This window comes from Mobula hypostoma, chromosome 2 (assembly GCF_963921235.1).
Source record: "Mobula hypostoma chromosome 2, sMobHyp1.1, whole genome shotgun sequence".
NCBI lineage: Eukaryota > Metazoa > Chordata > Chondrichthyes > Myliobatiformes > Myliobatidae > Mobula > Mobula hypostoma.
The window spans coordinates 3825860-3843200 of record NC_086098.1 but is presented as its reverse complement, the minus strand read 5'-3'; the positions used below and the strand labels follow the sequence as shown (position 1 = coordinate 3843200).

Below are 17341 nucleotides of genomic sequence, written 5' to 3'. Positions count from 1 at the left end.
ACCTTTTGCCAGATGGCAGGAGGGAGAAGAGAGTTCAAAGGAGAATCTTGGGCGGTGGAGGGAGATTGTTTCTACTAAAGGAGAAGTAGGGCACTCCTTCCCTCCGCTAGCTTGCAGTTCATCCTTGGGCAAGGTGTAATGCCTGTTTAGCCTCCCCAATCAGGGTCACGAAAAGCCAATGGAGCAGGCGGTGGATGGTCATATGAGCATCTGGAGTATATCACAAGCCCTAGTTAAACAACCACTGATGCCAGGCAGACAATCTCTGAAGGGTAATTATAATAGTTGGGTTCACCTATATTGTAAAAACACTGCCCAGAAGGAAGCAATGACAATCCACTTCTGTAGAAATATTTGCCAAGAACAATCATGGTGAAAGACCATGATCACCACAAGTTACAACAGTGGTATGCAGAAGAGCATCTCTGAATGGTAATCATGGGAGATTTTAACATGCAGGTCAATTGGGAAAATCAGGTTGGTAATGGATCTCAAGATAGTGAGTTTGTTGAATGCCTAAGAGAAGACTTTTTAGAGCATTTTGTCGTTGCGCCTAAGGGGATCAGCTATACTGGATTGGGAGTTATGTAATGAAGCGGAGGCAAGGTAAAAGAACCCTTAGGAACCAGTGATCACAATATGATTGTGTTCGACTTGAAATTAAAGAGAAAGAAAAGTCTGATGTAGCATTATTTCAGTGGAGTAAGGGAAATTACAGTGGTATGAGAGAGGATATGGCCAAAGTAAATTGGAAGGAGCTGCTGGCAGGGATGTCAGCAGAGCAGCAATGGCCTGTGTTTCTGGGGAAAATGAGAAAGGTGCAGGACATGTGTTTTCCAAAAATGAAGAAATACTCAAATGATAAAATAGTACAACCGTGGCTGACAAAGGAAGTCAAAGCTATTGTAAAAGCAAAAGAAAGGGCCTACAACGAAGCAAAAATTAGTGAGAAGATAGAGGATTGGGAAGTTTTTAAAAAGCTACAGAGAGCAACTAAAAAAATCATTAGAACTTTGAGACGCTCTATTTGGGGCATGTATTGTTTCTTGAACAGAAGAAAGATATAAAGTTGCTGCAGGTCCTTTTAGCGGCAAGTAAGAAATCAATCACTAGAAAGTGGCTAAATCCAATACCACCTACATTAGAAGATTGGCACGAAATTATCTTGGAAATATTTAAAATGGAAAAGATGACTTACTCTCTGAGAATTTAAAAAGAAAAATTTTATCAAGTTTGGAAAAAATGGATTGAATATATAACTCCAAAGCGAGCAGACTTTAGATGACTCTCCTAATGATTCATACTGCTCTTCTCATCAACACAGTAATATTGCTAACATAAGCACCCCTGGTCTAAATGTTTACTGTTTTTGTTTTCTTTTTTTTGGAAAATGGAGAATTAACACAAGTAAAGGAAAGGATCTGGGAAAGGGATAAAAAAATGATAAAATTAAGTAAATAAGTACATAGGGATTGGATAATTATGTTTGGGGGTAGGAGCAAACATGAACAAGTTAGGATATAAACATCTACAATGGTAGTTACATAGCCTTACATACAACTACAATTTCAACTGCACATAATTATCTATTTAAGTGTCTAATTTCTTTTTATATCATCTTAATGTGTACTTAGGATTGTATAAATAATTATAGTTATATACATATATTAAAAAAATGGAAAAAGTTATACATGTGAAAAAAGTTCATGATACTTGTTAATTCCTTATCCAAATAAAAATTAAAAAAATTTTAAAAAATCATTAGAAGGAAAAAGATGAAATATGAAAGCAAGCTAGCAAATAAAATCAAAGTGGATAGTAAAAGTTTATTTTCAAGTATGTTAAAAACAAAAGAAAAATGATAGTGGATATAGGACCCCTAGAAAATAAGGCAGGAGAAATAATAACGGGGGACAAGGAGATAGCTGATGAACTAAATGAGTATTTTGCATCAGGTTTCACTGTGGAAGACACTATCAGTATGCCTGATGTAGTGTGTGAAGGAAGAGAAGTGGGTGCAATTATTATTACAAGAGAGAAGGTGCTCAAAAAGCTGAAAGACCTGAAGGTACATAAGTCACCCGGACCAGAGGAACTGCATCCTAGGGTTCTGAAAGAGGTAGCAATAGAGATTGTGGTGGCATTAGAAATGATCTTTCAAAAATCTTTAGGATCTGGCATGGTGCCAGAGGACTGGAAATTGCAAAGATTACTCCACTCTTTAAGAAAGGAGGAAGGCAGCAGATGGGAAATTATAAGCCAGTTAGCCTGACCTCAGTGGTTGGGAAGATGTTAGAGTCAACTGTTCAGGATGAAGTGATGGAGTACTTGGTGACACAGGACAAGATAGTACAAAGTCAGCGTGGTTTCCTTCAGGGAAAATCCTGCCTGACAAACCTGTTGGAATTCTTTGAGGAGATTACAAGTAGGATAGATAAAGGGGATGCAGTGGATGTTGTATATCTGGACTTTCAGAAGGCTTTTCACAAGGTGCCACACATGAGGCTGCTTACCAAGTTAAGAGCCCATGGTGTTACAGGAAAGTTACTGACATGGTTAGAGCAATGGCTGATTGGTAGGAGGCATCGAGTGGGAATAAAGGGATCCCTTTCTGGTTGACTGCCAGCAACTAATGGTGCTCCGCAGGGGCGGTGTTGGGACCGCTTCTTTTTAGGCTATATATAAATGATTTAGATGATGGAATAGATGGCTTTGTTGCCAAGGTTGCAGATGATGCGAAGATTGGTGGAGGCGCAGGTAGTGTTGAGGAAACAGGTAGGATGCAGGACTTAGACAGATTGGAATGGGCAAGAAAATGGCAAATGAAATACAATGTTGGAAAATGCATGGTCATGCACTCTGGTAATAGAAATTAAAGTGCAGACTATTTTCTGAATGGGAAGAAAATACAGGAATCTGAAATGCAGAGGGACTTGGGAATCCTCGTGCAGAACACCCTGAAGGTTAACTTGCAGGTTGAGTCAGTGGTGAGGAAGGCAAATGCCATGTTAGCGTTCATTTCAAGAGGTCAAGAATACAAAAGCAAGGATGTGATGCTGAGGCTTTATAAGTCACTGGTGAGGCCTCACCTTGAGTATTGTGAACAGTTTTAGGCCCCTCCTCTTAGAAAAGATGTGCTGGCATTAGAGAGGGTCCAGAGGAGGTTCACAAGGATGATTCCAGGAATGAAAGGGTTATCATATGAGGAACGTTTGATGGATCTGGGTCTGTACTCGCTGGAATTCTGAAGGATGAGGGAGGGATCTCATTGAAACCTTTTGAATGTTGAAAGGCCTAGACAGAGTAGATGTGAAAAAGATTTTTCCCATGGTGGGAGAGTCTAGGACAAGAGGGCACAGCCTCAGGATAAAGGGGCGCCCTTCCAAAACAGAGATGAGGAGAAATTTCTTTAGCCAAAGGGTGGTGAATTTATGGAATTTATTGCCACATGCAGCTGTGGAGACCAGGTCGTTGGGTGTATTTAAGGCAGAGATTGATAGGTTCTTGTTTGGACATGGCATCAAAGGTTATGGAGAAAAGGCCGTTAACTGGGGTTGACGAGGAGATAGAAAAAATGGATCAGCCATGACTGCATGGTGGAGCAGATTCAATGGGCCAGGTGACCTAATTCTGCTCCTATGTCTTGTGGTCTAACACATCAAACGTTGAAGTGGATGGGCTACGGCAGCAGAAGACCATGAACATACACTCAGTGGCCACTTTATTAGGAACAGGAGGTTTCTCATAAAGTGGCCATTGAGTGTATATTGCAAAAATCAAGGCTCCAAGCAATGAACTCTGTTTAACCACAATGGTATCAATCTTCCACTCCATCTACTTCTACCTCTTTGTCATTGAGCCAATTTTTAATCCATTTTACTACTCTCCTTTGAATCCCGTGGTCTCCTACTCTCCAAATAAGCTTCTACGTAGGACCCCATAAAAAGCTTTCCTGAAACTATGTAAATTATATCAAATGCACTGAATTTATTAACCCGACTTGTTGTCTCCTCTAAAAATTCAGTGTTATTCTTTCACAGCACATTGAAGGTCCTTGATTAATCCGTACCTTTCTGAACAGCTTGTATCATTCCTGGGCATTGATTCAAATAACTCACCCAGTAATGGTTAAACTAACTTGCCTGTAATTGCTCTGTTTATCCACTTCTCCATTTTCAAACAATGGTGAAAAATTAACAACCCTCCAGTTTTCTGGCACCATTCCCATATCAAGAGGGACTGGAAATGATGATCAGAACCTTCACAATTTCCTCTGTTGTGCTTTTTTTAAGCAGACAGTGACAATACTTCATCCAGACGTGGCAAGTTATCCACTTCGAAGATGCTATAGGTTCTTAATATTCCCTCACTTACCGTGTTTATTCAATTTAATATTTCGAAGTAGTCCTTTTATTCTTTACAATTTCAGTATCATTATCATCCATTCCCACACCCCCCCCACCCAAGAGGACTAGAATATAAAAGCAAGGATGTAATGCTGAGACTTTATATGGCACTGGTGAGGACTCACATGGAGCATATTGTGCAGTTTTAGGTCCCTTATCTGTGCTGACATTGGAGACGGCTCAGAGAATGATATCAGGAATGAAAGATTTATCATATGTGGAGTGCTTAATGGCTCCAGGCCAGTATTTGCTGGAGTTTAGAATTGGGAGGGGGAGCAGGGTGCGGGCAGGTAGATCTCATTGAAACCAATCGAATATTGAAAGGCCTAGATAGAGTGGACATGGAGAAGATGTGGGGTTGTCAAGGACCAGGAGGCACAGCCTCAGGATAAAGGGATGTCTAGTTAGAACGGAGATGTGGAGGAATTTCTTTAGCCAGAGGGGGATGAATTTATGGAATTCATTGCCACAAACAGCTGTGGAGGCCAGGCCATTGGGTATACTTAAGCCAGAGATTGATAGGTTCTTGATTAGTCAGGGTATAAAAGATTATGGGAAGAAGGCAGGAGAATAGGGGTAAGAGGGAAATCGATCAGCCTTGATGAAATGGCAGAGCAGAATCTATGGGCTGAATGGCCTTTCTGTAGGACAATTACTATGTATCTACATTCTGCAACTCCGTATATGGGTTATCTTCTCAGGCTCTAATTTATTTCTTTACTTATGATTTTTAAATTTATTGTCATTATTTGGTTTTCCTTTTCATATTTCTACAATTTGTTGTCTTTTGAACATTGGTTGTTTGTCCATCTTTGTTTATGTGCAGTTTTTTCATTGTTGCAATTTTGTTTCTTTGTACCCACAAGAAAAAGAATCTCAGGGTAGTATATGCAGATATGTATGTACTTTGACAATAAATTTACTTTGAATTCCAAAGGCATACAGATTAGAGTCGATAAGTTGTGGGCAAGCGATGTTGGTGCCGGAAGAATGGTGGCAATTGTGGGCTGCCCAGCCCAATCCTCACTGATTTCATCTGACATAAACTATGTCAAATCAACTGTATTTTTCGATGTCCTTTCTTCAATCTCCACCAACCGCTCCCCTTTTCTCAGCAACATTTCCATGTGGAAGATGCAACATCTGCCTGTATACCTTCTTCCCTCCACATTCTCCAGGGACCCGATTCAGTCCTGTTCCCACGTCATGCGCTGCATTCTGTGCTCACAGAATGCGCTCTGTATTGGAGAAGCTGAAAGCAGGTTGGGTGACTACATCTAAGAAGACGTCCATTCAGTCTGTAAGGATGCCCTGAGTTTTCATCCTCCTGTCACCTTCACTCTCACCCTGAGCTCACTGGCTTCCTATAGTGTTCCATGCCAACTCGAAGAACTGCAACTCATCTATCATTGAAGAATAGTGCGGCTGTTCGGAATTAATATAGAAACATAGAAAGCCTACAGCACGATACAGGTCCTTTGGCCCAGAGTAGTGCCGAACATGTCCCTACCTTAGAAATTACTAGGCTTACCTATAGCCCTCTATTTCATTAAGCTTCATGCACCTATCCAGAAGTCTCTTAAAAGACCCTATCATATCCGCCTCCACCACTGCTGCCAGCAGCCCATTCCACGCACTCCCCACTCTCTGGGTAAAATACTTACCCTGACATTTTCTCTGTACCTACTCCCCAGCACCTTAAACCTGTGCCCTCTTGTGGCAACCATTTCAGCCCTGGGAAAAAGCCTCTGACTATCCACATGATCAATGCCTCTCACCATCTTATACACCTCTATCAGGTCACCTCTCATCCTCTGTCGCTCCAAGGAGAAAAGGCCGAGTTCACTCAACCTATTCCCATAAGGCATGCTTCCCAACCCAGGCAACATCCTTGTAAATCTCCTCTGCACCCTTTCTATGGTTTCCACATTCTTCCTGTAGTGAGGGGACCAGATGTAGAATATAAATGTAATAATTTCAGGTAATATTTTCTGCTCTCTCTCTCTCTCTCTCTCTCTCTCTCTCTGTCACTCACCCTCTCCCTCTCTACCCCTCTCCTGCACTCTCCTTTTCCTACTCTCCCTTCCTTTCCCTCTAGCACCCTCTCCCACCCTCACCTTCTCTCTTCCCCACTTACCCTTCCCCTCCCTTTCTCACTCACCCCCTCTCTCATCCTCTCCCACCCTCACCCCTTCCTTCTCATCCTCTCTGTTCCTGATGTGTCTACTTTTCTGTCCTGATATGTTTCATTTTCCCTTTCTATTGACCAGCTGTTCAAGTAATTGTGACTCTTCCCAAGCTATCACAGACATACCCTCTGTTCTTTCCAACTTCCCCCTCTCTGCATTCCTGTCCTCTCACTTTTCCAGTTCTATTGAAGGGTCCTGAACTTATTTCAGATTCTCTCCCACTCAGGCTGCTTAACTCCTAGATTTTCTTTCTTTTGCAGATTTCATAAGTTCCTGGTTGAAACCATCTTCCGGCAAGACCACCAATTGATCCAAGTTCAGTAGATAGACATCTGTGGGACCTCACTATGTACAAGTTAGTGCCCGGGTCTGTGCAACATTACGATGTACAAATTAATGACAGGGTCTGTACGACATTACGATGTACAAGTTAATGACAGGTCTGTGCGATGTTACAATGTACAAGTTAGTGACAGGATCTGTGGGACATTATGATGTACAAGTTAATGACTGGGTCTGTGGGATGTTACAATGTACAAGTTAGTAACTGGGTCTGTGGGACGGTATGATGTACAAGTTAATGACAGGGTCTGTGGAACATTTCGATGTACAAATTAGTGACAGGGTCTGTGGGACGTTATGATGTACAAGTTAATGACTGGGTCTATGGGATGTTATGATGTACAAGTTAGCGACAGGGTCTGTGGGACCTTATGATGTACAAGTTAATGACAGGTCTGTGGAACCTTATGATGTACAAGTTAGTGACAGGGTCTGTGGGACGTTACGATGTACAAGTTGTAAACACAAAATACTCTGCAGAAGCTGGGGTCAAAGCAACACTCACAACACACTGGAGGAACTCAGCAGGTCGGGCAGCATCAGTGGAAATGATCAGTCAACGTTTCAGGCCGGAACCTTTCGTCGGGACTGAAGAGGGAAGGGACAGAGGCCCTATAAAGAAGGTGGGGGGAGGGTGGGAAGGAGAAGGCTGGAAGGTTCCAGGTGAAAAACCAGTAAGGGGAAAGATAAAGGGGTGGGGGAGGGGAAGCAGGGAGGTGATAGGCAGGAAAGGTGAAGAAGGAATAGGGGAAAGCACAATGGGTAGTAGAAGGAGGCGGAACCATGAGGGAGGTGATAGGCAGCTGGGGGAGGGGGCAGAGTGACATAGGGATAGGGGAAGGGAGGGGGAGGGAATTACCAGAAGTTGGAGAATTCTATGTTCATACCAAGTGGCTGGAGACTACCTGGACGGTATATGAGGTGTTGCTTCTCCAACCTGAGTTTAGCCTCATCATGGCAGTAGAGGAGACCATGTATGGACATACAGGTGTCCCCTGCTTTACGAACGTTTGCTTTACGAAACCTCACTGTTACGAAAGACCTACATTAGTACCCTGTTTTCGCTAACAGAAGGTGTTTTCACTGTTACGAAAAAATCAGCGCACGATAAAAGGCAGCACGCGCCCCGAGCAGCCACATTCCCCCCGGATTCGGAACTGCATTCTCGCTGGCATTGCTTAAACACGTGCCTGTGAGCAGCCATTAGCAAGTTGAGTTCTAAGGTGTCGGAAAAGCCTGAAAGAGCTCGTAAGGGTGTTACACTTAGCATAAAACTAGACATAATTAAGTGTTTCGATCATGGTGAACGAAGTAAGGACAACATGAGTTTGGCTTGTGGAAGCTGACGAAGATGATGTTGAAGAGATTTTGGCATCTCATGACCAAGAACTGATAGATGAAGAGCTAATGTAATTGGAAGAGGAAAGGACAACAATCGAAACCAAATGAGTAATGTTAAAGTACGACTTTAATTTTGAAAGGGTACGTCGGTTTAGGGGATATTTGCAGGATGGTTTGAGTGCTTACAAGGAACTGTATGATAGAAAAATGCGCGAGGCTCAGCAGTCAAGCAGGCCTTCCACATCAGCCACAGCAGACGACGAACCTTGACCTTCGACATCGAGGCGGGCAGACATAGAAGAAGATGAGCTGCCTGTTCTAATGGAAACAGACGACGAGATGACACCCCAGTGTCCCACCACCCCAACGCCCAGGCCGCGGACAGATACCGATTCGCGGAGAATGCAGCAGTAGCCGGGAGACACACAGCACATCTTTAAGAAAAAAAAGCCGAAATAAACATGCTAATTAATTAGGTGCCGCCCGACACATAATTGTCGGCCCAGATCAGAGGCGACGCAATCGGCAATGATCTGGGCCGACAATTACGTGCCGGACAGCACCTAATTAATTAGCATGTTTATTTTGGCTTTTTTCTTAAAGATGTGCTGTGTGCCTCCCGGCTACCGCTGCATGCTTCGCGAATCAGTATCGGTCGGCAGCCTGGAGGCTGGGGGCCACTGCACCACCCCGACCTCCGATGACGTAGTCTAACACACCACCATCAGTGTGCTCGGCGCTTTCTCAATTCCGGTAAGTGATACTACACTGGACATACATTATTTCTACTTTATATCGGCTGTGTATTTTTACGTGTTATTAGGTATGATTTGGCAGTTTCATAGCTTAGGGTTACTGCAGAGCGCTTGCGCCGTGTTTTTGCCAACAGCGCTTGCGTGAGATTTTCCCTACGGAGAACAGTTCAGGCAATGATTGTGGAAAAGTATTTCTACTTTATATAAGCTGTGTATTTATCATGTCATTCCTGCTTTTACTATATGTTACTGTTATTTTAGGTCTTATGTGTTATTTGGCATGATTTGGTAGTTTATTTTTGGGTCTGCGAACGCTCACAAAATTTTCCCATATAAATAAATGGTAATTGCTTCTTCGCTTTACGATATTCCAGCTTATGAACTGTTTCATAGGAACGCTCTACCTTCGGATGGCGGGGGAAACCTGTATCCGAATGGGAATGTGAAGCAGAGTTGAAGTGGGTGGCAACCAGGAGATCCTGTCTGTTGTGGCGAACGGAGCAGAGGTGCTGATGTACAAGTTAGTAACTGGGTCTGTGGGACGTTACGATGTACAAGTTAGTAACTGGGTCTGTGGGACGTTACGATGTACGAGTTAGTAACTGGGTCTGTGGGACGTTATGATGTACCAGTTAGTAACTGGGTCTGTGGGACGTTACGATGTACAAGTTAGTAACAGGGTCTGTGGGACGTTACGATGTACAAGTTAGTAACTGGGTCTGTGGGACGATACGATGTACAAGTTAATGACAGGGTCTGTGGGATGTTATGATGTACAAGTTAGTGACAGGGACTGCTGTTTAACAATTGGCTTTTCATTTTACCAATGGGTCAATGTTCAAGATGTGCTTTTGGGCACTTCTGAAAGACTCAGAAGAGCACAATTGTTAATTAAAAACACAAGAGATTTTGCAGATGCTGTAAATTTTGAGCAACACACAGAAAATGCTGAAGGAGCTCAGCAGATCAGGCGGCATCTATGGATGGGATCAAGGTTTCAGGGTGAGACCATTCTTGACCAGAACCATCAACAATTACATGAGGGGTGGAGGGGTGGATATGCATCTCCACCAAAGTAAGTCTCTTTGCAGTGTGGAGGATCAGGGGGATCTTGGGGTCCGAGTCCATGGGACACTCAAAGCTGCTGCGCAGGTTGACTGCATGACTAAGAAGGCATACAGTGCATTGTCCTTCATCAACCGTGAGATTGAGTTTAAGATTCGAGAGGTAATGCTACAGCTATATAGGACCCTGGTCAGACCCCACTTGGACTACTGTGCTCAGTTCTGGTCGCCTCACTACAGGAAGGATGTGGAATCTATAGAAAGGGTGCAGAGGAAATTTACAAAGATATTGCCTGGACTGGGGAACATGCCTTACGAGAATAGGTTGGGTGAACTTGGCCTTTCCTCCTTGGAGCGATGGAGGATGAGAGGTGACCTGATAGAGGTGTACAAGATGATAAGAGGCATTGATCATGTGGATAGTCAGAGGCTTTTTCCCAGGGCTGAAATGGCTAACATGAGAGGGCAGTTTTAAGTTGCTTGAAATTAGGTACAAAGGGGATGTCAGGGGTAAGTTTTTTTACGCAGAGAGTGGTGAGTACGTGGAATGGGCTGCCGGTGATGATGGTGGAGGCGGATACGATAGGGTCTTTTAAGAGACTCCTGGATAGGTACATGGAATTTAGAAAATTGAGGGCTATGGGTAACCCTAGGTAATTTCTAAAGTAAGTAAATGTTCAGCACAGCATTGTGGGGCGAAGGGCCTATATTGTGCTGTTGGTTTTCTATGTTTCAGAGGAGGTGCTCCTTCCCTCTGCTACCCTATTGATCATCCCTGGGCAAAGTGTAGCATCTGCCTCGCATCCTGATCAGGATCACATGAAGACATGGGAGCAGGTGGTGGATATCATGTCCTGGTTCTGCGGCCACTGACACCAGGCAGACAATGGCTGAAGAGTATTGATAATGGCCAGGACTGCCCGTCTTGTGAACACAAGAAGGAAGCAATCGCAAACCACTTCTTTAGCAAAAGATTGTCAAGAAGAATCATGGTCATGGGACAATGATCATCTATGTCACATGATGATGATGATGATGATCTCATGTGAAATTTGTTTTCTTTTGTGGCAAAACAGTGCAAAAATATAAATTACAGAATAAATAAATAATGCAAAAAAAAACGGAATAATAAGGCAGTGTTTTGGGTTCATGCACCGTTCAGAAACCTGAGGTCGGAGGGGAAACTCTGCTGACACGAGCTAATGATTTTATACCAGATGAACGTATTGAGATTTTTCAATTAGTCACTTTAGCTTCAACAGAAAATCAGATGCACAGAAGAAATATGGATTTCTGATCAGCCTTGGACAAAGTTAGAACAATAAATCAAGGATACTACGGCTAGTTGAGGCCTTATAAACTAAATTTTACAAATGATGCAATAACGTACCTGAGCATTCACAGAAAGTTTCAGAAGCTCCTCTGTCAAACTCCAGTTACTTTCAATCAGCTTCTGTGTTGCAGAAATACATTAAAATATTATTCCAGCTTCAGTAAACTCATATTTGTACTTCTAACTTCGTTTTTAAATAATTATTGTTTGTAATTATTAAATGTTGTTCTTTTTTGTTGTATGTCGTATCCTGACCAACACAGCACAGCAAATTTCTAATACACGTAAATTATATTTGCCAAATAAAGTTCATCCTTGATCTCATCGCCATGAGCAATTTACGAGTTAAATTTAAACTACATTCATTTTTCACCACAGTAACTACGATCAGTTTTAACTAGCCACAAACTAAGAGTGCAAACATGTTATTTGCCAATCAAAAAACTTTTTAAGGGCAAGTAAGTAAAATGTTACACAGCAGTAAGTTTAATATATACTTATGCATACTTTATTTCATATCCATATACCGAACATTATTTTTGAGACCATAAGATATAGGAGTAGATCAAGGCCATTTGGCCCATTGAGTCTGCTCGCCACTTCATCGAGTGATCCAATTTTCCTCTCAGCCTTATCTCCTGCCTTTCCCCATAACCCTTTATGCCCTGACCAGTCAATAATCTAGAAACCTCTGCCTTAAATATACTCAAAAGACAACAGCCGTCTGTAGCAATGAATTCCACAGATTCACCACTCTCTGGATAAAGAAATTCTTCCTCATCATTTTTTATTCTGTAAAGTTATTAAATGTTGCTGTTTTTGGTTGTGTCACACCAGCACATGACAGTACATTCCTAATACATGTAAATACATATGGCGAGTAAAGTTGAAAAGATATATTTTTAAAATGAACATAGATCTAAACTTTTATTTGCAATCTTATTTCTGTAGGTTATCAGAACGAAACAGTTGAAATTGTTGCCAGACTGTTAGCACGCAAAGAGTTGGATGTGACACACACTCTGGATGGTAAGGTGTATGCCACTTCAGCTCAAGTTGCTAAAGAGATGCAGGATGAGCTGACGTTCATGGAGGTAAATGTATCTGGCAGATGTTGGAAAACTCAGAGGATGCAGCAAGCAGCAGAATCAGTTGTGGGCCATTTATTTACATATGTAAATTGCCAGGCACCTGGCCCTGCCTCACATCAGTGATGCCTTCTTTGCTTGTCGGAGCTGAGGAAACAGGTGTGGAAGCTGCACACTCTTAGGAAGATAGGGCAAGAGATGCCTTGTAGGACAGACAAGTAAGCAGCTTACAAGTTTATTCTCATCTCACGGTACATGTATTAGACCATAATATATAGTAGCAGAATTAGCCCATTTGGTTCATCAAGTCTGCTCTGCCAATTCAACATGGCTGATCCAATTTTCATCTCTGCACAATTCTCCAGTCTTCATACCTTGACCTATCAACAATCTGTCAAACTCTGCCTTAAATATGCATAAAGACTTGGCTTCCACAGCTGCTTGTGGCAAAGAATTCACAGATTCACCCAACTGGTCCCAACACAGACCCCTGTGGAACACCACTAGTCACCGGCAGCTGACCAGAAAAGGCTCTCTTTTCTCCCACACTTTGCCTCTTGTTAATCAGCTACCGCTTTATCCATGCTAGAATCTTACCTGTAATACCATGGGCTCGTAGCTTGTTAAACAATCTCATGTGTGCTAACTTGTCAAAGGCCTTCTGAAAATCCACCGACACAACATCAAACAATTTTCCTTTGTCTGTCCTGCTTGTTATTTCTTCAAAGAATTCCAACAAATGTCCTTGACTATGATCTATTTTATCCTGTGCGTCTACCTACCCTGAGACATCATCCTTAGGAATCAACTCCAATATCTTCCCAACCACTGTGGTCAGACTGACTGGCCTATAGTTTTCCTTCTTCTGCCTCTCTCCCTTCTAGAAGAGTGGAGTGACATTTGCTATTCTCCAGTCTTCCAGAACCATTCCAGAATCTATCGATTCTTGAAAGATCATTACTAATGCCTCCACAATCCCTTCAGCCACATTGTTCAAAACCCTGGGGTGTACACCATTAGATCCAGGTGACTTATCTATCTTCAGACCTTTCAGTTTCCCAATAACCTTGTCAATTGTAATGGTAAGTTCACACCTTTATCACCCCTGACACCTGGAACTTCCACTATCCTGCTAGTGCCTTCCACTGTGAAGACTGATGCATCTCATCCGCCATTTCATTGTTCCCCATTACTGCATTCCCAGCAACACACGTCAAAGTTGCTGGTAAACGCAGCAGGCCAGGCAGCATCTATTGGAAGAGTTTCAGTCGACGTTTCAGGCCGAGACCCTTCGTCAGGACTAACTGAAGGAAGAGTTAGTAAGAGATTTGAAAGTGAGAGGGGGAGGGGGAGATCCAAAATGATAGGAGAAGACAAGAGGGGGAGGGATGGAGCCAAGAGTTGGACAGGTGATTGGCAAAGGGGATAGGAGAGGATCATGGGACAGGAGATCCGGGGAGAAAGACTGGGGGTGGGGGGGGAACAGAGGATGGTCAAGGGGTATAGTCAGAGGGACAGAGGGAGAAAAAGGAGAATGAAAGAATGTATGTATAAAAATAAATAACGGATGGGGTACTAGGGGGAGATGGGGCACTAGCGGAAGTTAGAGAAGTCGATGTTCATGCCATCAGGTTGGAGGCTACCCAGACGGAATATAAGATGTTGTTCCTCCAACCTGAGTGTGGCTTCATCTTTACAGTAGAGGAGGCCGTGGATGGACATGTCAGAATGGGAATGGGACGTGGAATTAAAATGTGTGGCCATTGGGAGGTCCTGCTTTCTCTGGCGGACAGAGCATATGTGTTCAGCAAAGCGATCTCCCAGTCTGCGTCGGGTCTCGCCAATATATAGAAGGCCACATCGGGAGCACCGGACACAGCACATCACCCCAGCCGACTCACAGGTGAAGTGTCGCCTCACCTGGAAGGACTGTCTAGGGCCCTGAATGGTGGTAAGGGAGGAAGTGTAGGGGCATGTGTAGCACTTGTTCCGCTTACAAGGATAAGTGCCAGGAGGGAGATCAGTGGGGAGGGATGGGGGGGACGAATGGACAAGGGAGTCGCGTAAGGAGCGATCCCTGCGGAAAGCAGAGGGGGGGGTAGGGAAAGATGTGCTTAGAGGTGGGATCCCGTTGGAGGTGGCGGAAGTTGCAGAGAATAATATGTTGGACCCGGAGGCTGGTGGGGTGGTAGGTGAAGACCAGGGGAACCCTATTCCTAGTGGGGTGGTGGGAGGATGGAGTGAGAGCAGATGTACGTGAAATGGGGGAGATGCGTTTGAGAGCAGAGTTGATAGTGGAGGAAGGGAAGCCCCTTTCTTTAAAGAAGGAGGACATCTCCCTCGTCCTGGAATGAAAAGCCTCATCCTGAGAGCAGATGCGGCAGAGACGGAGGAATTGCAAGAAGGGTATGGCATTTTTGCAGCCACCTCCAACGGGATCCCACCACAAAGCACATCTTTCCCTCCCCCCCCCCACTTTCCGCAGGGATCGCTCCCTACGCGACTCCCTTGTCCATTCATTCCCCCATCCCTCCCCACTGATCTCCCTCCTGGCACTTATCCTTGTAAGCGGAACAAGTGCTACACATGCCCTTACACTCCCTCCCTTACCACCATTCAGGGCCTCAGACAGTCCTTCCAGACACTTCACCTGTGAGTCAGCTGGGGTGATGTACTGTGTCCGGTGCTCCCGATGTGGCCTTCTATATATTGGCGAGACCCGACGCAGACTGGGAGATCGCTTTGCTGAACACCTACGCTCTGTCCGCCAGAGAAAGCAGGATCTCCCAGTGGCCACACATTTTAATTCCACGTCCCATTCCCATTCTGACATGTCCATCCACGGCCTCCTCTACTGTAAAGATGAAGCCACACTCAGGTTGGAGGAACAACATCTTATATTCTATCTGGGTAGCCTCCAACCTGATGGCATGAACATCGACTTCTCTAACTTCCGCTAGTGCCCCACCTCCCCCTAGTACCCCATCCGTTATTATTTTTATACATACATTCTTTCATTCTCCTTTTTCTCCCTCTGTCCCTCTGACTATACCCCTTGCCCATCCTCTGTTCCCCCCCCCCCAGGTCTTTCTCCCCGGATCTCCTGTCCCATGATCCTCTCCTATCCCCTTTGCCAATCACCTGTCCAACTCTTGGCTTCATCCCTCCTCCTCCTGTCTTCTCCTATCATTTTGGATCTCACCCTCCCCCTCTCACTTTCAAATCTCTTACTAACTCTTCCTTCAGTTAGTCCTGACGAAGGGTCTCAGCCTGAAACGTCGACTGAAACTCTTCCAATAGATGCTGCCTGGCCTGCTGCCTTTACCAGCAACTTTGATGTGTGTTGCTTGAATTTCCAGCATCTGCAGAATTCCTGTTGTTACTACATTCCCAGGATCATTTTCCAGCTGTTCGATATCCACTCTCGCTTCTCTTTTATACTTTATGTATCTGAAGAAACTTTTGGTATCCTCTTTAATATTATTAGCTGGCTTACTTTTGTATTCCATCCTTACCTTCTTAATGTCTTTTTTAGTTGTCCTCTGTTGAGTTTTAAAATCTTCCCAAACTCTAACTCCCACTGAAATTTGCTCTATTATATGCCCTGTCTGAAATTTTTATGTTGGCTTTGACTTCTCTTGTTAGCCACAGTTATGTCATCTTGCCTTTCGAATACTTCTTTCTCTGTGGGATGTATATATCCTGTGCCTTCTGAATTGCTTCCAGAAATTCCAGCCATTGCTGCTCTGCTGTCAACGCTGCCAGTGTTTTTTCCAAGCAGTTCTGGCCAACACCTCTCTCAAGCCTCTGTAATTTCCTTTACTTCACTGTAATACGAATACAGAAGACTTTGGCTTCTCCTTTACAAATTTCAGGGTGAATTCAATCATATTATGTTCACATGCCCCTTAGGGTTCTTTTACCTTAAGCTCTCTAATCTATTCCAGTTCACTACATAACACCCAATTCAGAATAGCTGATACCCTAGTGGGCTCAACCATGAGTTGCTCTGAAAAGCCATCTCGTATGCACTCTAGATACTTCCCCTCTTGGAATCCAGCACCAACCTGACTTTCTCAATCTACCTGCATATTGGAGTCCCCCATGACTATTGTAAAATTGCCCTTTTGGTATGCATTTTCCATCTCCCATTGTAATCTGTACACCACATTCTTACTATTGTTTGGAGGTCTTTTTACAACTCACACCAGGGTCTTTTTACCCTTGCAGTTCCTTAGCTCTATCCACAATGATTCAACACCTACCAACCCTATGTCACCTCATTCTAATTATTTAATTTCACTTTTTACCAACAGAGACATGCCACCCCCTGTGCCTTCCTGCCAGTCCTTTCGATACAATGTGTATCCTTGGACATTAAACTCCCAGCTATAATTTTCTTTCAGCCATGATTCAGTGATGCCTACAATATCGTACATGCTAATCTGTTCAACTACCTGATTTAATATACTGCACGCATTCAAATATAACACCTTCAGTCCAACAATTGCCCTTTTCAATTTTATCTGCCTTTTACGTTGCAACTCATCCTATTGACTGTAATTTTGCCCTATCATCACCCTCTCCTTGCTAGGAGTCTCTCTACACATTGCCTCTGTTTGTAAACCAGCACTATCACGCTGGTTCCCATTCCCCTGCCAAATTAGGTTACGCCTACCCAAGCAACTCCTGCCAACCAGCCCACAAGGGTATTGGATCCCCTTGGGTTCAGGTGTAACCCGTCCCATTTGTACCTTCCGCAGAAGAGATTCCAATGATGTGGATAGTCAGAGGTTGAAATGGCTAGCACGAGAGGGCACAGT

The 17341-nt window shown here is 43.7% G+C and overlaps 1 protein-coding gene across 1 annotated transcript in view; it reads right to left on the bottom strand.

Moving 5' to 3' along the window:
* Positions 1-17341, bottom strand: part of mms22l (MMS22-like, DNA repair protein) — a 297601-nt gene that overhangs the window by 214519 nt on the left and 65741 nt on the right. The window contains exon 11 of the mRNA XM_063033047.1: positions 11488-11550. Within this exon, the coding sequence (XP_062889117.1) occupies positions 11488-11550 (63 nt within the window). The remainder of the gene's footprint in view (positions 1-11487; positions 11551-17341) is intronic.